Source organism: Macadamia integrifolia, chromosome 8 (genome assembly GCF_013358625.1).
Source record: "Macadamia integrifolia cultivar HAES 741 chromosome 8, SCU_Mint_v3, whole genome shotgun sequence".
In the NCBI taxonomy this organism is placed as follows: Eukaryota; Viridiplantae; Streptophyta; class Magnoliopsida; order Proteales; family Proteaceae; genus Macadamia; species Macadamia integrifolia.
In genome coordinates, this window is record NC_056564.1 from 7,965,050 (window position 1) to 7,983,693 (window position 18,644).

The following is an 18,644-nucleotide window of genomic DNA, read 5'->3' on the forward strand; positions in this document are numbered from 1 at the left end:
TTGAGGGCGAAGTAAAACCCTAAATTTTGCCAAATCGATGGTTCAACAGTTTAAAATCAAACCAGATCATTTAATCCAACCTGATCAATGAACAGTTCATCAAACCGATGGGCTAGTTGCCTCTGTGCATTTCAGATTGAAACGAAGCAATCTTCATCAACTGGTGAAAGGATATCAACTTACAGCTCACTCCAGATCAAGCAAATCCAAGGAGCTCCACTCTGTTCTAGGGTCCTTGCCTAGCAACTTGTAACCCCTTTCGCTTCACTCTGATACCAAGTGATCCCTTCTGCAAAAAGGCTACGATTCAGAATCGTCTGCTTTTATACCACAACTACAAACTTTGAAAAAACTCAATCCCATAAACCAGCTTTTAAAGTGAACAAACCCAAGATCATATCAACCCACATCAAAATGTTTTGATGTAGAATCGGAACCCCCATATGACTGATATGGAATCGTAACATATGTCCATAAAGATTCCACAACTAAAAGAGGGGAAACACATCAAACTACAATGCAAAAGCATGACTTGAGATTACATTTGAATTTAAACTGAATCCCTTAAATCTGTTCATTTTGTCTTTGTATTTCCAAATTTATATAAATCCCAACCCATTCACATTCAAGAACTGCTCAGCACTCGGCCAAAACCAACCCCCCCCCCCACCGCGCCCTTCTGTTTCACCAGCCACACAAGACCAAACAAATCGAAGCTGCACATGACCAACTCTTACGCCCTCAAGGATTCTTCATAACACTTCTGAAAGTGAGACCCAAAAGAAGAATCACAGAACCACACAAAAAGATCAAACATATGATCACTTTCAAGGCTGGTTCTCTGGCGTAGGGCGCCTTTGACTCCGCACACGGCGTCGCCAGGCTCGTGAGATACGCTCCATTGGATTATTTTCATCATCTCCAGAAGCAGAACCTGTATCAATGTCAAAGCTCTCCCCCCAGTGCACCCTTCTCCTTCGACTCCTTGGCTGCCCTCTTACTATCGAGGCACCAGACCAGTTGCCACTGCTACTGGATCCAGGCCGAAAAACCCGAATAAGAAAGAAGACAGTCAACAGTCCCCCATTGTCCATGGCGAACATCTCATCCTCACTCCTCTCCTCAACAAATGCTGACTGGATTGTGCTCAGCACATCCCCAAGGTCCCTCTGCCTCTCCAAATTCCTCCAGTCACGCTCCCGTTCAGGATCTACTTCTGAGGGCCGCACAAGAGGGTGCTCAAGCCTTGCATGCTTCCTGAGGTCAGAGTATGTCCCACAGAATTCACAAGTCTCACAAGCACAACTTCTTGTCTTGGCATTCATGAACCGGCGAGCAGATTCCACAACAAGCCAGCCATCGATCTTCCCTCGGCAGAGAGGGCACACAAGTTCTGATTGTGCATGCTTTGCAGAAGGTAGGGTGGAGCTGTTCGAGGCCTGCTCATTCATTACATGTTGTGTATCCATGGGTGTTTGTGTATCCAGGGGTGTTGCATCTGAGCTTATCATGTTGTGGCTGGAGTCCTGTTCAATAGTTGATGGGGCGTCTGCAGATGCTTTGCGGAACTGGTCAAGGCAATTTGAGTGTCGGTAGCTTGTATCACACATATAAGGGCGACAACCTTTGTCATGGGAGGAACATAAAAGAAGTACTGCATTGTGCGGATGTTCCATACAGACAGAACACCTAGCTTCTTCCCATTCTTTTATATCTTCTGCAGAACCTAAAGACTCTTCGCATTCTGAATGCCTTGTTTCTTCCAATTCTCTTCCATCCTCCACAGGTTCCAAAGGGTTTTTGGATGAAGAACTTCTAGTGCGACTGGAACTGCAAGGGAAAGGAGATACCCTGGACCTTTCAGATGACACAGAACGGCCTCTTCTATCCTTTGGCATTATGGAAGGTCCAGATACGACCAAAGAGTAAAAATGTTGGTGGTCTTCAATGGAGCAGCAGATTTTGAACCTCTGGGACATTTTATCAACATACTAGTCAGTCTAACTAGTTGCATATCCAAAGCAGGATGACCTGAGTGGAACAAAAGGCCAGCTGATCTTCCAATTCAAACCAAGCCCCGAAAACCAGAGACTTGAGTGGAACAAAAATCCAGCTGACCTTCCAATTCAAACCAAGCCAAGCCCTGGATATCAGAGAGAGACACACAGAGACACAAATAATTAACATGAAGACGCAACAACTGTTTTCAATATTGTGGAGATCTATGATCACCCAAAAGGGAATTAAAATCATTCTCAATAGTCATTACAGATTTAAATAACTTAGTCCGTCCAATTATTCACTCAACCTATAAGTTTAAACCAGTTACAGATAACTTGAAGACCTTATCTCCACAGGAGAAGACATACAAAAAAAAAAAAAGGATCCAGTGCATGAGTTTCACCACCTACTGCCATTGGTGCTACTGCAATGGTCTGGAGGGCGGCCAAACTGTATTCAGGCTTACAACCTGCTATCGCAGGGGACTTTTCAAGATTTCAACCTGTGGACCACCCTTATTTGCAATACAATTACAACTTAACCATTTTGCCCCAGCTCACCCCACTAGGAAATGAATAGAGAAAGGATCTTTCTTATATATATATATATATATAAAAAACCCTGAACCCTACACATCATTAGCCACTTATTCAAGTAACCAATAGATGGATCCACATACCCACAAAACTGAAAATCATCATGTCAAAGCTCGATCTACCAAATAGTATACCATTTGCCCCGACTGCAGAAGCAAGAGCAAAGGGTATACTATGGCAAATAGCACCATGGCTCAGTTTTTTTCTCATTCATTAATCACCAAAAGTACTCCTTTAGCCAAGAAAACTCCAACTACAGAAGCTTTCCATGCCAGTTGCCAGAGTCATTCATCAAATCCTTCAACAATCAAAACTGATCCAATTATTTCCTCATGTTAGCATCCTGCTGAAATTTAACCACCATTAAAAATGAATATTTGCATTCTAGGACTTTCCAGATTGAATTACTAAGTTTAGATACTTGTCTAGAGAACAGTCAAGTATGATTGGCATCCCAATACAACATTGTGTAAAATTCCTATGGTGAAGATTTGATATATGAACCGAATGATTGTTTAACACTTTTTTCTTTTATGCAAGTCTTATTGTTTAACACCTAAGCATCAGTTGCCTCCCTGGACAAGGAGTGATTGCATACCAACCATGTGCTGTGAATTACATACACACGTAGCATTAAACTTAATTTTCACCAAGGGACAGCAGAATCGCAAAGCAAACCTACATCAGGTGGAAGATTTATTTGGATGCCTGCAGAGGCTAATTGAATATTTTTTTTAAGCAAATATCGGTACAGTTAGAAGTGGGAGGCCCCCTCTCAGTACAAAATCTCCGTAGAGTTCCCCCACCCCACTCAACATACCCCACCAAGACAAAGTAAACTACTACCAGTTCGTTACCTCCCAACAATACAGAAATAGCAAAACAGTTCTATAGACTTGGAGCAAAAGGGCAAGAAGGAAACTCACGAAATAGTCAAGGTATTGAAACTTTAAAAATTAAAATACAACGGAACGAAAAATTATTTTAACTATCTCTAACTTTGAAGTTGCCGTTGATATCCCACATAAGAACAATAAAGCGTCTTCCTATTGTTTTCGGAAAATTATGTTTTAGTTTTACTTACAAGGAGTAAAAACATCATAAATATGAGAACTTCGTGAAATTAAAACCATGAGTACAACAATTTCCAAACGTATCCAACCGCCTCAGGCTATTTCCCAAATCATACAAACAAACACCTTAACTCAAACCGAAATCAGCTCCACCGAAACACCAGTTCCTCCACCACCCTTTACATCCCATATCCCGCACCACCACAAAACCCTAATAAAAAACGAACAGAAACTCAAAAAACCCCAAACCGAAGATCGAAACCGATAACAAGCTAGAATCTGCAAAAATTCTCCAGATCCAGCTGGACTCGAAGCGAAAACTTGGACTTGAAAAGGATTATCGTATAGAGATTTACCAGGGTTGTTCAAAAGGTCGAAGTAGTGATGATGGATTAGATCTGTGCCAGGATTGTCAATTCGTAGGATCCGTTTGAGAAGACTGAAGATGAAGAACCTTCGATTCAGTCGAGAGAGAGAAGCGCCTTTTAGGGCTCCCTCATCCTTCGCTAGACGCAGAGAGAGAGAGCGAGAAAAGAGCTAAGAATGTGTTGACAGGGGAGAAATGTATATATATAGCTCATCGTTCCAAGCTATGCTGACGTGGATTGTTTCAAATTTCCGAGAGGTTTCGATTTCATGAGGTCCACTAATGTGTAGTTTTATATTTTTACCGTCGAATTGGGATCACATTGGTCTTTATAGAAACAATGCCCCACATTTCCATCCATGATTCTTATTGGATACCGATCTGACAGTCAATAAACGATATCTGACGTGTACCACCGTCTCACAAAAAAATAATCATGTCAGATATGAAGTCGGTCGTCAGGCAGGAATGTTTCTCGATTTATCCGTTTGAATTTACCAAAAAGGCCTAATCTTTTGGAAAGAAATTATGGCCTTCTTGATTAACGGAATTATTTCAGACGGTTCAGATCATTTATGAGTCAAACAGTTGCCAAAGTCCATCCATCAGACGGCCAGAGGTTATATGAGATGTCAGAATTTTGCACCACATCTGCCGTTGGATTATGACATTTGAATCAGAGCCGTCCAATTACTGACCATTTGGACAGTATTATTGGCCCTATATGAATGTTTAAAATTGAAAGTCTACTTTTAGTAGGCAGGAACAGGTAAGGCCATGGATCTTCTGCGGTCACTTGAAGGTACTGGAGGAGCGTTGGAGGTGGGTTACATTAGACCTGAAACTCTTTCTTTGTTTTGTTTAACCAGAACTTTCCAAGTAATTGGAGAGGCGTTGCGGCCAGAAATTAAGAGGGGTTGGTGAGGAAGGCTCCTCTTGAGGTAATGGAACACCCAACTCTTTATTGTAATTTAGTATGGACTACCTGTTCACTTTTTGTCAACAATTCTCTCTCGTAATCAAAAAGATTAGGTCCATAACCTTATCTCAAATAAATGGGTTCGACCACATGAAAATTTGAAACTCATATTGATGAAGTATTACAAATAATTTCGAAACATGTCAAAATTTTAGCACATACTTGTGCACAACATTTGCAACATTGGAGTCAGATTCTCAAATTTTGTGGCACTGCAATGGATGGTATGCAACCCTGAATCCAGTACCAACCTCTGTTTCTTTCTTAGGACCAAAAATTCAGAATTCCTTAGAAGGGGCTTTCATTACTTATAATTTCATTCCCTCGTGTCAATCGCTTTCTTCAAAATCACTAAAACCATTAATGGCTTCCATGGCTTCTTCACTCTCTTCATCAGTTTCCATAGCATCTTCAGGCTCCTCTTCATCACTTTCATCTTTATCCTCATAAAATACAGGTTTTATTGTGCTCGTCTCATCAGCCACATCATCAGAGATCTGTGGGGAAGATAAATAACATTAATTGAACCTTAATAAACCGAATGATCTCACTTACAACAATATATCATTTTACACTCACCCCTACAAAAAGACAGTCTACGCAACTTGATAGCTTGAGTGCTGACTGGAAAGTAGAAACTCTAGACTCAATCAGCTGCAAAGGGAAAAAAGAGCACCCATAGGATCATATTCAAATACCTTCGAGAGAAGGGGGAAGGATGAACTAGATGAGCACAGATAAATATTAAAATTAACGTAAATAGTAAATGGAAAACTTTGAAATAATGAAGCTAGAGACTGACCTGATATAGAGAGTTGAGGGTGAGCAGAGAAGTTTCTTGCGACATTATACAACTGGCTTGCTGAAGAAGCAAATTTCTTAGCCATGGAAGGGCACAAGCCAACACAGCACCCCTACTGTAAAATTGCCACAAGAACACCCATTATTCTCTATATTTTACAGTTCACTGAAAACAACCAGCTCAAACTTCCTTACAAGCTGATTGCTCCAAACCATCCATTGCAAGTCCACGTTAAGGTTTTGCAGCAGGGCCAAATGAATGCAATCTAAATCCCGGAAAAAACCTCAAAGTGGCCATGAAAGGACAGAATGGCCATGCTATTGATAGTTTTATTTAAAATAGAAATGCAGACCAGCATCAAAGTTGAAGTTGAAAATTGTTAAATTCTTTTATCTGAACAAGTGCATTTGGATTTTGGACCTGGATACACTTTAAAAAATGTGAAAGATTCATCTGATTGAAGTTGCCCATAAAAAATTATTCAGGTTTTACCTTGACTGGATCATAGACACTAGGGACTCCAAAAGTTTGAGAACATCAGATGGATTTAACAATGAAGTTGAATTTGCAATAACCTACAAGCCAGTAATACATCATGTTGATTTAGTAGATCATAAAAATAGTGTCAAGCACAACAACTACTATTATGGAGCTACTGGTGACGTTTGATTCATCTATAAAATCCATGAGAAAGAATGCACCTTTTCATCTTGTGTGTACAAGCAATCTAACAGAAGTGCCCGATCATCAGCATGCAGTGCTTGCTTAAGCAAAACATGAACGGAATCAGCACTGGGAGGTTTTGCCTCAGTAGGAGACCCATGGATTTCCAAAGTGTTGGCTTTGTCATCATCAAGTAAGTTTAGCCTTGCGAGCTTCTCTCCCATTGTTGGTTCATTCAAATCATCCTCAACATGGAGCCTATCAATAGCCTCTGCATGACCTGTCCAATTCCACAATCAGGTTAGTTTATGAGCATGTTTAATCACTGATTCATTCTTTAATTTACTGTTTTACCACTGGTATAGCTGTTAGGAATCCCCTATTTTGTCCCTAAACTGAACCATCCTTTAGCACGATCTTGTTCTTTGGCTACTGTTTTGATTCTTCAAACCAATTATGGTTACTGTTCACGACCAGATAGTTCTCTTTTGAGTTTCTTTCCTGATTGGAGTCTTATTAGTTGTCTTAGTTAGGCTGGATTACGACTCTATATTCAGAGTCTTGTTTAAAGTATATTTTCTTTAATTATCAAGTTCTAGTTAGTTAAGGATTTCTCCAATCAAGCTGGTCGATGGACAGGTTTTAACGTAAGCTTTTTATTGGTTCTTCCTTGTCCTGTCCAGGATTGGATTGGCCTTTCCTAAATTAAGTCTGATTCCTTTTTAACATAAGCTTATAAATACAGGTAAGGTGATACAGCCTCAAAAACAAATTTTGAGCAATGAGCTCAGTGCTATTCTGGTTCTGTGGATTTCAGACCAAACTCTTGTGGATTCAAGAGAGTTTGCTCGGGATTCTGAGTGCTGCTGCTGTGGATTCAGTAGCAAGCACTGGTAAATTCCAATAGGAGGCTTTGGTGGGATTCCAAGCCTGCAATCAGGTATTCCTAATTAGTATCTCTTCTTTATCTATGTTCTCTCTTTCTCCATCGAATTACAGGTCAGAAATTCTTGGTTACTTTAACTGTTATTTTCACTATATCATCAATTCAGATTCAAGTTGCTTTTAATTTAAACATCAATTGTTAAGCAGAATATTGATCTTGAACTGCCCTATTTTCCCATCGATTTGTTTTCCTGAATCTTAAGTTAGTTTCTGTTTTGTAAACCCTGATTTCTAATCAATTTCAACTTTCTTAGCTCTATTCTGCTTCTTCAAATTCTGCTATTTTGAAGCTGAATCATACTTTTGCTAAACCTGACTCCTGTTCACTGCTTTATCATTAATTGATTTCAGTTCAGAACCCTAAATCACCGCTTTCGACTTCTGCTATTCGTTTCGCATTTCAGTTTCCTATTTTTTTCTTAGTTTTAGTTTTTTAGTCATAGTAGCCTAAGGACAGTTCCTTAAGTTGGTTTTAGCTTGCAGATCTATTATCCCTACTAAACTCAGACATTGACCTAAATTTCTGCCGAATCAGAAGAGTTTTATTTCATCTACTAACTTTTCTCTAAATTTGGTTCTTATTCCTAAAAGTGTCGTCCTATCGCAGGCTAATTTCCCACTGGTTTTCCTAGGTTCAAAACCCCACACTATTATTTTACAGCAAACCTTGTTGACTCTCTTCGTAGTTCGTAGTGGAATGCTACTATTGTTGATGATACTATTGTTTCACTATAGTTTTCTTAAGGACTATTGCAAATAGAACCACAAAATTTGATCTCTGGAGTAGCACCACAATATGAACTTGAAGGGTGGGTCTCACCAACCCCCAAAAAAATAGACCAATGAGATAACATAAGCATCCAGATGCAGTTTTATTGGTGTAGTTTTTACAACATAAAGATGGTTGTAAATCTCATATAGAGTAACGCATACTTTAGAAGACCCTTGAGACTCATCAATGCTGAAACTTGGAGGAGCAGGCCCGAGCAAGTATTCCCATATAACTAAAAAAAATTCAACCATGCAGATCACTTTTTATACATTTCTATGCAATGCATTCATGGTTCTGGTGTTTGTGTATGACAAATCTTCAATACTGATTTGTAAAGATGCCATGAGCAACAAGGTCAAGCCATGTCCATGAAACAAAGGTGAGGAGATACTTCAATTTTCTGCAGCTAAGTGGTATACTGGGTACAGAAAAGGCATTAAACATATTTCAAACTATCTCCATATTCAGTAACAAACACAATAAAGAAACAAACTCCAACATGCAAAGTTCCCCATACCAAGATCAGTGAGGTTCTCTGTTTCAAGATCTCGATCAGATGCTACTCTTTTTTTACTCACTTTTTCCTTCTGGATTAGTGGATCTGTTGCTCCTGACTCCAGATTTTGGAAATCCATCACAGAGTTTTCTGCAATATAGATAGCAAATACATAAGAAAGAGAGATGTACAAACAATGTTAAGGGCTCTTTTCTATCACACACACACACATAAAAAAAAAAGAGAGGAAAAATCCCCAATTGTCCATCGTATCTTCCAATATGTGCTACTTATAATTTCCCTAATTTTTTTACACAAGTAAACTCAATGCAATAAACTTGAATGAACACTTCTGAAATGCATTTCTTTCATGAAAATGTAATACTAGATTATCGCTTGAAAAAGACCTCTAACAGTCTCACTCAACAAACTCCACAACATTAATTCCATTAATAAAAACAAACTAAAATAAATCATCCCAAGATTTATACAACAAAAACTCAGCCTTATCCCAACTAAATGGGGTCGGCTACATGGATCCTTGCCCTCCAATCAGATCCATTCGTGGTCATACTAGGTACAAGGCCAAAGCTATGCATGTCTTTCCTCACCACTTCCCCTAGGGTCAATTTAGGCCTATCCTAGCTTTTTTTAGTTCTTGCAATCTAAATCAAATCACGCCTCTGTAATGGAGCATCCCAAGGCCTACATTGAATATGGCCATGCCATCTCAAACAACTTTCTCATAGCTTATCATGTATTGGGGCTACTCTCAAATGAGCTCTACTATGGTCATTCTTTACTTTATCCTTCTTAATTTTGTCACACATCCATCCAAACATTCTCATCTCTGCTACACTTAGTTTATCTATATAATGCCTCTTAACTACCCAATATTTTGCACCATATATCATTGTTGGTCATATCTCATATGACCATCCTATAAAATTTCCTTTAAGCATTAAAAAAATAAGTTGATATCACAACACTCTGGACACATCTCTTCATGTCATCCATCCTATTTTAATTCTCTATGAACATCATCTTCTTTATTTCTGATGGAGCCCAGATACCTAAAATAATTACTTTGAAAAATCTCCCTCATCAATTTTCACCACCTCATCATCCACCTATTGTAACTAAAGTGACACACCATATGCTCCATCTTTGTTCCTACTTATCTTAAAATCTTTTGATTCCAAGGTTGATCTTCATAACTCCAACTTGACGTCAATCCTTGCTTTTGTCTCATCCACCGAAATAATGCCATCAGCAAAAAAGCAGACAGCAAGGAACCTCATCTTGAATGTCCCTGGTTACATTATCCATGGTAAGCACAAACAAATAAAGACCTAAAGTTGATCCTTGATGTAACACAATTGGGCTACACCCACGATTCTCACACTAGTCACCACACCATCATACATATCTTTAATTATATCCACATATTTACTTGAACACTTCTCTTCTCTAGCACCCGTTAGATTAACTCTCTAGGGACTCAATCATAAGCTTTCTCTAGGTCAATAAAGATCATACGGAGATCTTTCTTACAAACTAAATCTATCCATGAGCCTCTTGAGTGGGAAGATATCTTCTATAGTGGATATACCTAACATAAAACCAAATTGGCTCTCCGTAATAGTAGTCACTCGTCCTAGGTGGGTTTCAATAACCCTCTCTCTCTCTCTCTCTCACACACACACACACACACACACACACAAAAGTCCAAAAATGGTCAATTTTCTGTTATGAAGTGAATAGAGCATGAAAAAACATGGAGAAAGTTACAAGAAGATTTGTTTATGCTAAACGACTCCTACAATGTTGATAAAGAATGAAATTAACACATAATAGCACAACTCCTCCACCAAAAAAAAATCAGATATTCAATAGTATCAGGAAATATTTTTTTTCTTTTCTGTTGGTCATGAAGCAGAAGGACAATTATGACATACCTTTGGCTCTAAAATCCCCATTTTCTTGAAGACTTGAAGTTACAGTTTCTGAAATCACATCTTTAGCAGTTATAACAATGTCCTCCCCTATATTGGTAATATCAAGGAGATTAAACTGTGGATGATCTGTTGACCCGTAAGCGATAAGGACAGAAACCAGCCCATCCTTTCCTAAATCTTGTAATCTGGCAGCAATAATAGGAATGCGACCCTTCTTGGCACTTCCACTCTTCTGCTGGTTTTCTTCTGCTTTAACAGATTTGACTCTTATCTTAGTAGGGTTTGCCTCCTCTTGTGAAAGGTTTTTCAATTCCCATATATGTGCAATACCCGATTCTGAAACTGAGAGGATGACCAAACCATCTCTGTTATTGCAAGAATTCTGGCAATCTAAAACGAATGGAGGATGTCTCATGGAAAGGATTGATCCAGCAGTTATAGTTTTGGTGCTGGAATCACACTCCCACACTTGAAGCTGCTTCTCGCTGAACCTGGACGTAACAATCGCCTTGGCACCATCAGAGATAGCAATATACTGCACTGGGCTCTGTAACAATAAATGGGATCAGAAGTTTTTCCAGTCACAATGACAAGTTGTAAATATGTGAACACATTGGCACAATTTACCAGATCAGCAAAGCAGTTCTGAATTTCTTTTTTGCTTTCCAGGCTGAAAACCCGAATCTTAGTGTGGGCAACAGCACAAGTTTTCTCATCTGGAAAAATGAGAAAGAAGTAGTTGTCTCAAACAAGAAAGAAGGTTGCACAAGATATCATGTTAACTGAAGTATAGGAACCAGGATGACTTAACTACTCACCACTAGAAAGGGCAAATGAGGAGACGGGCTTCTTTGAAACCTTGAACTTTTGAATAACTTCTCCAGTTTTAGAGTCCAGCTCAGACGCCAGCCCATCAGTGCCGACAGTGTAAAGACTGTAGCCTTTATTTGCAAAAGAGAGACCTGCAGTTCCACTGAATAGGGAGATACTGTTACTGGCCTGGAAAGATGGAATATAGAAATCTCAACAGAATGTTATACTAAAGAGGTTAGTAGTTTGATCGTTGAACAAAATTAAGCAAGTGCACACATTCAAAATAAATTATTTGACCTCCTATAAAAAATAATAATGGAACGGAACATTGTGATTTCACTAAATTTTTACAAAGATATTAGCTACATATATCTACATATCCGTTGACCAAACTAACATACCCAGGGTGGCATCCAGTACATGTCCACTTCCTCTCACCAGTGAAAACATTAATAGCCACAATGTCACCAGCATTTGTGCCAAGAGCAAGTATGAATGTGCCATGTTTTTTGCTACGCTGAAAGATGAAAACGTAGTGAGAAGAAGTCCATGTATCATGTTACCAAAACAACAAAATCGCAACAATGGAAAAACTATTTACCCATAATTACCTTTTTCCCAATGTAACTGCATGCCAAACAAGAATAAGTCATATCAGAGTCCCCATTTAGCTCCTTGCACTCTGCAAAGAGATCTCCATTACCCGTGTTCCAGATCTGCAATTGACAAACTAGGTTTTATTCAAAAAATACAATAGACAATGGAGCAAAAAATGAAATCTTCTAAATAATTAAAACGTAATTTCAGTTACTTACTTTTGCTATCCTAGTTATTGTTTAAAAAAATATAAAATAAAATCAAAAAATAAAACCAGAAACTAACAAAATAATAATTTGTATTAGCATCTGTTTGGACCCTTGATAGATAATCCAAACTCCTGGAGAACACCCAACTGACACTTGATTTGCTTGGAGTTTGTTCACTACTGTAACATCAACCCAGTTTAGTTCCCACGACCAACTGGAATTCAGCCCAAAACCTAATTTTGCGTAGTTAGATTTCTAATAGAACATGGAGATCTAATTAAGAGGGAAGGAGGAGAACAGAAACCAAACAAACAGTCCAGAACATGCCCCCAAAGCAGAACAACATAAAACACGAGAGCTCAGAGCGAAGTATCAATAATTATCCATGAATCCATCACGTAGCAGCTCCTGAAATATTCTACAACTTACAAATTCAGTCAACATGTGAGAAAAAAACTCCTAAATTTACAAACGAATTTCTTAACTGACAAATTTCTCAAGAAAGATAGAACTTATAGAGGAACAGAACAATTATATTCTTAAGAAATTTGAAGTATCTGGGACATTTCTCTCTATGAACAACCATTCAATGAAAGGATTGACGTATAGTATGAATGAAATCAAACAACTAGTATGGCACGAATTCTCGCACTTCACAAGCACAGAAACACACACACACACATACCTTAACGTTTCCAGTTGGAGATAAAGTGGCGAGGAAATCACCCTCAGGAGTGAAAGAACTGACGAGAGATTTCAGATTCTCTCCTCCCATGGCTGCAACAGCGAAGAGGTGAAGCGTTAGTCTGTGTGAGTTCGAGGCTTCAACTAGTAGTCTGTGTCTGAGGCTCTGAGCTTCCGAGGCCTCTGACCGCGCGCGAGAGCGATGAAAGGGATCGAAAGTGGAAGCAGGGTTTTGGAAGCCCTTCTGGTTTAGTTAGACATAAGTTACTTTTACATTTTTGCCCTAAATTTTTACTTGAATACCTAGATTTTTACTTCCCCCAAGTATAAACCAATATTTTTTTTTTTTGGGTAAGCAGGTGGGGGACTTGGATCTCTGATCCTCCGTGCTGCAACAAGGGTCTGGCACACATTCAACGCCTAAACACGTTTTGGGCTGTGTGTGGCTGTCTTGAATTATTGGCCTGAGCCGCTAGCCGTAGGATGCATGCTAGATGCCCTATTGCACCACTGAGGACTTCAATCCAAAGGGGTTTTGAAAGTTTCATACAACCATTGATGTCCTAATTGTAAATATGATATTGAAAACTCTTTTTTTGTAGAAAAAATCGACATTGATTTGTATGTGCATTTCCAAGCATATTTCGGGTGTAAGATATCTAGGATTGTAAATTGAATACCTTTGATCTGCTTCCCTCACCTTAACAACGCTACTATGATTTATGGGTGGACCACTTGTATATTTAATATAAGAAAATGTGTTTCATTGACTCTCAATTACTTGATGATAGGAAATTATTGAAACTAGTCTACTACTTAGATTAAAACAAGTGAGATTGGCAAAATGGAGGAATTTTTGAATTATGGAACAATTCACAGGAATTAGATCAACTATTTTTTCTACCATAGTACCACTTCGTGACCTTGGAGCGTAGTTCTCATTTTTTTTCCTCTAACCTCTTTTTCAAGCCTATTAACGAAGTGATCTTTCTTCTCAAATGGTTAGCATATGTAATTATGAACAAAAAATACACCTCACTATGTCAAATAGAGATATTGATGTAATGAATAATTTAATTTCCATTTCACATAAATATAATTTAAAAAAAAAAATCTGGTTTCATCCTTACCTAATAATGATCTGCAAGGGGGGAGAACGGATCAAGTGATCGCTCGGATCCACTGCTCAAACAATCACCTGATCGTACAAGTCAACGATCAACATTTGTCATTTTTTTGTCAGATATACCCCTCTTTATCCTTGTAATGGTAGAAAGTAGGACAAGTGTTGATCGCTAATTCGTACGACCACGTGATCGTACGAGCAACGGATTCTTTCTTGGGGGGGTTGGGGGTGTTAAGGTGACTTTAATTAAATTAATGGGTAATTTACAACGCCACCCCCTGAAGAATGCTAATATTACAGGAACACCCCCTCTCTTTCACCAAATTAGACTCATACCTCTTGTCGTCAGTCTCTGTTAAGTGATGCTCTGAAATGACCATTATACTTCACAATGACAGAGGTGGAACCTGAAACGCTCCCATCTCTATCTCTATCTCTCTGAGCTACTCACTCCGGTGGAATTTTGACCTAGAGTCTATAAACACCCTCTCTCTATCTCTATCTCTCTGAGCAACTCACTCTGGTGGTTTGTTGGTATTGCTATGGCTGAAATCTGTTCCTCTTTTCTAGTATTTTTCCTTCCATTTCTGATGTAAAGCTCTTTGATTACCCTAATTACATTTCTGTTTCAATAGCAGCAGAAGTAGCAACTTCTTCTTCGATGATGGTTGGTTTGATAGGCTCCTCCACTTCTGGAACCTCCGCTGCCAGTGCTGGTGGTGTGTCTCTCTCAATCGTCATTTTCTCAGTCTCAGCCACAACTGCTAGCTCCTCTGCTTTCGTCTGAATTTCTTCTACCATAATTAAAGATGAAGATAGAGAGATGGGTTTCTTCGATTCTTCGATGAGATCAAAATTTAATTGGAGAGAGAGAGAGAGAGAGAGAGAGAGAGAGAGAGAGAGAGAGAGAATTTGGGTTCTAGGCTTGAGGAGTTGAGAGTGAAAAGAGTTTTAGTGGAAAGGCTAGTGACCCTTGATATCTGTTAGGGGTGTCAATTCGTGGCCCGACCCGACTAAATTGATCGGGACCGACCGTTTATAGATCGGCCCGACCCGGACCATTTATTAAATGTGTCGGGCTTGAGCTCGGCCCGTTTATAAATGGTCGGTCTCGAGTTGCTACTTGGACCGTCGAGCGCCCGACCGAGATCGACCGAATAACGTCTGACCGAGACCGGCCTATTGTGCACCGACTTGGCCCGACCCTTTAATGATTGTAGAATACCTATTTTACCCCCCCAAATTAAAGAATAAAAACTAAAAAGTAAAAACATGTTCACATTTTAAATAATGGTTATATTTGGTATCATTTATTGATTTATTTTCATTTTTTTGGGCTTGCATGAGTGGACCGGAATATAAGTGCACATTTTAAAGAGGGCCCGTTTAAAAACCGGTTAAAACCCATTTAACATTAAACATGTCCATAGCCCGATTAAGGCCCGACTAAAGCCCGATTATAACCGGAGGCCGACCGACCGAATATAAAGTGTACCATGCCCTCAATAACTAAGTCCGATTAGTTAAATGGGCGGACACAGTGTAGCCTTTGAAAGTCTTCAAGCCCGATCGAAACCGGACCGGCCCGACCGGTTGACACCCCTAATATCTGTCATGGGTGAGTGTTCACCAACTACGTTGAGGGTTGAGATGGATTTAGGAGAGAAGCGTCTCAATAAATTGGGTTACAAGCAAGAACTCATAAGAGAAATGGTTACCCATCTCATTTCCAACTCATTTTCTTTCTTTTCACTTTTCTCTTTTTAGTTTGCTTTAGAAATAATTTATTTTTTCCCTATTGGTTTCCTTTTTTCTAGGGCTTGTTCGTATTGCTCTCTTTTATTCTATACCCAGATCCATTTTGGTTTGATTTTTTTTCCCGTTTTTGTTTCATGATTGATGAGATGGGTCTTTTTGTTTGATTGTTACAGACTCTGTTCAAAACCTCCATCCCCAGCGTCAAAATTCTCCAACGACGGCAAGCTATTGGGTAGTTCATTGGCAGATAAGACCATCTGTCTATGGTCGCTGACCGATGGTTCTCTCCCCAAGGAATTCGAAGGCCACGAATAGGGCATCTTCGACTTTGCTCGTCCCACACTGAAGTTGAATGTCATATGGAGAAAACCCCATTGAATATCGTTGATGATGTCGCTGCCGCTGCTGCTACTGCTATGATTTTCGGTGCTCTGTACAATCGTTGGTAGTCTAAATCTATTTGGGGATGGGACTTATACATGGGCATTTTAGGTACTTCACATTTAGTAAGGGCATTTTAGTATTTAAAATAAAATATGGTAGCTGACATCAGCATATAAGGCATGTTCCTTAACAGTGACTGACGGCAGTGGGTCTGAGTCTAATTTGGTGAAAGAGAGGGAATGTCCCTCTAATATTGGCATTCTCCAGGGGGTGGCACTGTAAATTACCCTTACTTAATTGAATGGGAAAAACGGCTACCTAGGACATTGGTGTATACCATCCCATAACCAATCCAATGTGTCTTGACTTCCTCAATCTCACATCCCTACACTTTCTTCACACTTTCCCCTTCCCCTTCCCCTTCCCCTTCATTGCTCTATGGCTACTTGTATTGACCAAATTACCCCTCCAAAACTGCTTCCCCCCTCCTTCTTCTTCTTCTTCTTCTTCTTCTTCTTCTTTTTTTTTTTTTTTTTTGTAATTTAACAATTGGACAGCAGAGACTTTCTTCCTATGCTCATCATCAATGTAAATAAAGCCCATGCACTCGTTTCCCGCTACAAGCAATATCCTATATATCCCAGACACCCAGACCAGCAGAAGTCCATCTAAAACCCTAGAGTTGTGCAAGGTAGCCTACCAATGTCTTCATCAAAAACCCAAAAAACCCAACCCATGGCTGCAGCTTCGAATCTGAAAGTGAAACTTCTGGTTGACAATAAAGCCAATATAAGTCCTATTTGCAGAGGCAGGGAAGGAGGTTGTGGACTTCCTCTTTAACCTCTTGGCCTTACCTGCAGGAACTGTTGTCAAGCTCCTCACTAAGGACAACATGGTTGGTTCTTTGGGCAATCTCTACAAAAGAGTAGAGAACCTAAGTGAATCCTACTTAGAACCAAACCAAACCAAGCTTACCCTCCTAGAACCCAAGCTTCCTACTGGTGTTTCCCAAGTTCCTTTCCTTTTGTCCAATCGAACCTCACCTAGTGACAAAGGTGGTGCACATTTTTATAGGTGCAGCAACGGTTGTAACTATTTAAGCAGTATCTGTGGTAGTCGTTGTCCTAGTAATGGTTATCAACATCAGCTCTCAGTACAGATGACTTACGTTGCTGAAGCAGGAACAGCAGAGGAGCTGAGATGCAGAGATAATGAAGCAGGATATGTGAAGGGATTGGTGACTTATATGGTGATGGATGATTTGTCTGTGACACCCTTCTCTACCATATCTGGTATCACTCTCTTGAACAACTTCAATGTCAGGGAAGTGGGTTCTCTTGAAGAGAGGGTTTTTGATTTGGAAAGTAAACAATTAGGATTTCTCAAATCTCAGCTTTCTATACATTTAGAGAGACCCAGATGACAACCCTTATGTTTTCATCTGTTCATCATCTGGTTTCATACATACTTGCAGTACTCATGATTATAGATATTGCTGATTCAATATTTCTTTCCATTGGTTATATATCATACTATTATATAAAAGTACAAAATGGCAAATCTTTCATTGGACTACTTTACCCTTTTGTTTTATTTTATATTCTTTTATAAATTAAATATTATTGGTACCCTTCTATTTTTTATATTCCAATAATTTTTCTTTACTCTCCTTTCTCTCAAACTCCTCCTCTTTCCAATAATTAGAGTCAAAGAGCAAATCTTTCACTGGACTACTTTACCCCTTTGTTTTATTTTATATTCTTTTATAAATTAAATATTATTGGTACCCTTCTATTTTTTATATTCCAATAATTTTTCTCTACTCTCCTTCTTTCTCTCAAACTCCTCCTCTTTCCAATAATTAGAGTCAAAGAGAGAGTAGATTTCCTTCTCTCTCCCAAACTCTCCCATGCATGATCTCCCCTCCTCCATACAGTAGATTTCATCTACTACTTTACTCCATACAATAATAAGGTCTTTCACTTGGGTTTGGGAAATCGGTAGATTAGCAACAAACGACTTTCTCCTCTCCTTTCAACTCTTGATTCAATCAATTGCCTCCTTTCGTCAGATTCTTGAAAAATCTCTCTCCATATACACCCCACCTCATTCTCAGTGCAACCCTCACCCATCCAAACCCTTTCCTGGATCCTGTTCCTTGCAGTGTTTTAAATTATCTTCAATGTGTAAGCCTAGGAAAACTCTATTGATTCCTGAGTTCTAAGAGTTGTAAACTCTCCATGCATTGTCTGTGATAGAAGAAAGGGGTGGTGTAGGCAACGACTTCGTCTCTGCAAAACTGCGGCATACTCCCTTCTCCTTCGATTCAAGTTTCTTTTTGCAACTCAAACAACCAGAAAAGTAAAGGGTAAGAAATCTCACTTACCCCAATGATTATTGATTCGACTCCTTTGATTCTAA

General features: G+C 39.2%; 3 protein-coding genes across 5 annotated transcripts in view; 1 reads left to right on the forward strand and 2 right to left on the reverse strand.

Annotated features, from left to right (window-relative positions):
* Positions 1–513: 513 nt before the first annotated feature.
* On the reverse strand, positions 514–4,216 carry LOC122087251. 2 transcript variants are annotated; one of them, XM_042656314.1, is made up of 2 exons: positions 4,027–4,216; positions 514–1,970 (listed from the first exon to the last, which is right to left on the reverse strand). In XM_042656314.1, the coding sequence occupies exon 2, from the start codon at positions 1,896–1,898 to the stop codon at positions 828–830; it is 1,071 nt and encodes a 356-aa protein (XP_042512248.1). In that variant the 5' UTR covers positions 1,899–1,970; positions 4,027–4,216; the 3' UTR covers positions 514–827. The 2 variants fall into 2 exon arrangements, with proteins under 2 accessions (XP_042512248.1, XP_042512247.1); XM_042656313.1 differs by having other exon boundaries at positions 514–2,143.
* Positions 4,217–5,053: 837 nt separating this feature from the next.
* On the reverse strand, positions 5,054–13,204 carry LOC122087708 (WD repeat-containing protein 43-like). 2 transcript variants are annotated; one of them, XM_042656913.1, is made up of 12 exons: positions 12,957–13,204; positions 12,077–12,181; positions 11,867–11,982; positions 11,471–11,625; positions 11,280–11,368; positions 10,653–11,199; positions 8,716–8,844; positions 6,520–6,761; positions 6,311–6,393; positions 5,819–5,930; positions 5,596–5,670; positions 5,054–5,513 (listed from the first exon to the last, which is right to left on the reverse strand). In XM_042656913.1, exons 1-12 carry the CDS (start codon positions 13,044–13,046, stop codon positions 5,346–5,348), a joined length of 1,911 nt encoding a protein of 636 aa, XP_042512847.1. In that variant the 5' UTR covers positions 13,047–13,204; the 3' UTR covers positions 5,054–5,345. The 2 variants fall into 2 exon arrangements, with proteins under 2 accessions (XP_042512847.1, XP_042512846.1); XM_042656912.1 differs by having other exon boundaries at positions 5,819–5,933; positions 12,957–13,202.
* Positions 13,205–16,198: 2,994 nt separating this feature from the next.
* LOC122086292 overlaps positions 16,199–18,644 on the forward strand; it is a 3,428-nt gene continuing 982 nt past the window's right edge. The window contains exons 1-2 of the mRNA XM_042655042.1: positions 16,199–16,280; positions 17,030–17,587. Coding sequence (XP_042510976.1) covers positions 16,199–16,280; positions 17,030–17,587 — 640 coding nt within the window. The remainder of the gene's footprint in view (positions 16,281–17,029; positions 17,588–18,644) is intronic.

Bases quoted from the DNA above. Each gene is read 5' to 3' on its own strand.
- LOC122087708 (XM_042656912.1), bottom strand. From the start codon at position 13,046: ATGGGAGGAGAGAATCTGAAATCTCTCGTCAGTTCTTTCACTCCTGAG. The intron at 6,394-6,519 runs GTGCATTCTTTC...ACTGGCTTGTAG, and splicing joins TGTACACACAAGATGAAAAG to GTTATTGCAAATTCAACTTC. The intron at 5,934-6,310 runs GTAAAACCTGAA...GCAATTTTACAG, and splicing joins GTGTCTATGATCCAGTCAAG to TAGGGGTGCTGTGTTGGCTT.
- LOC122087251 (XM_042656313.1), bottom strand. From the start codon at position 1,979: ATGTCCCAGAGGTTCAAAATCTGCTGCTCCATTGAAGACCACCAACAT.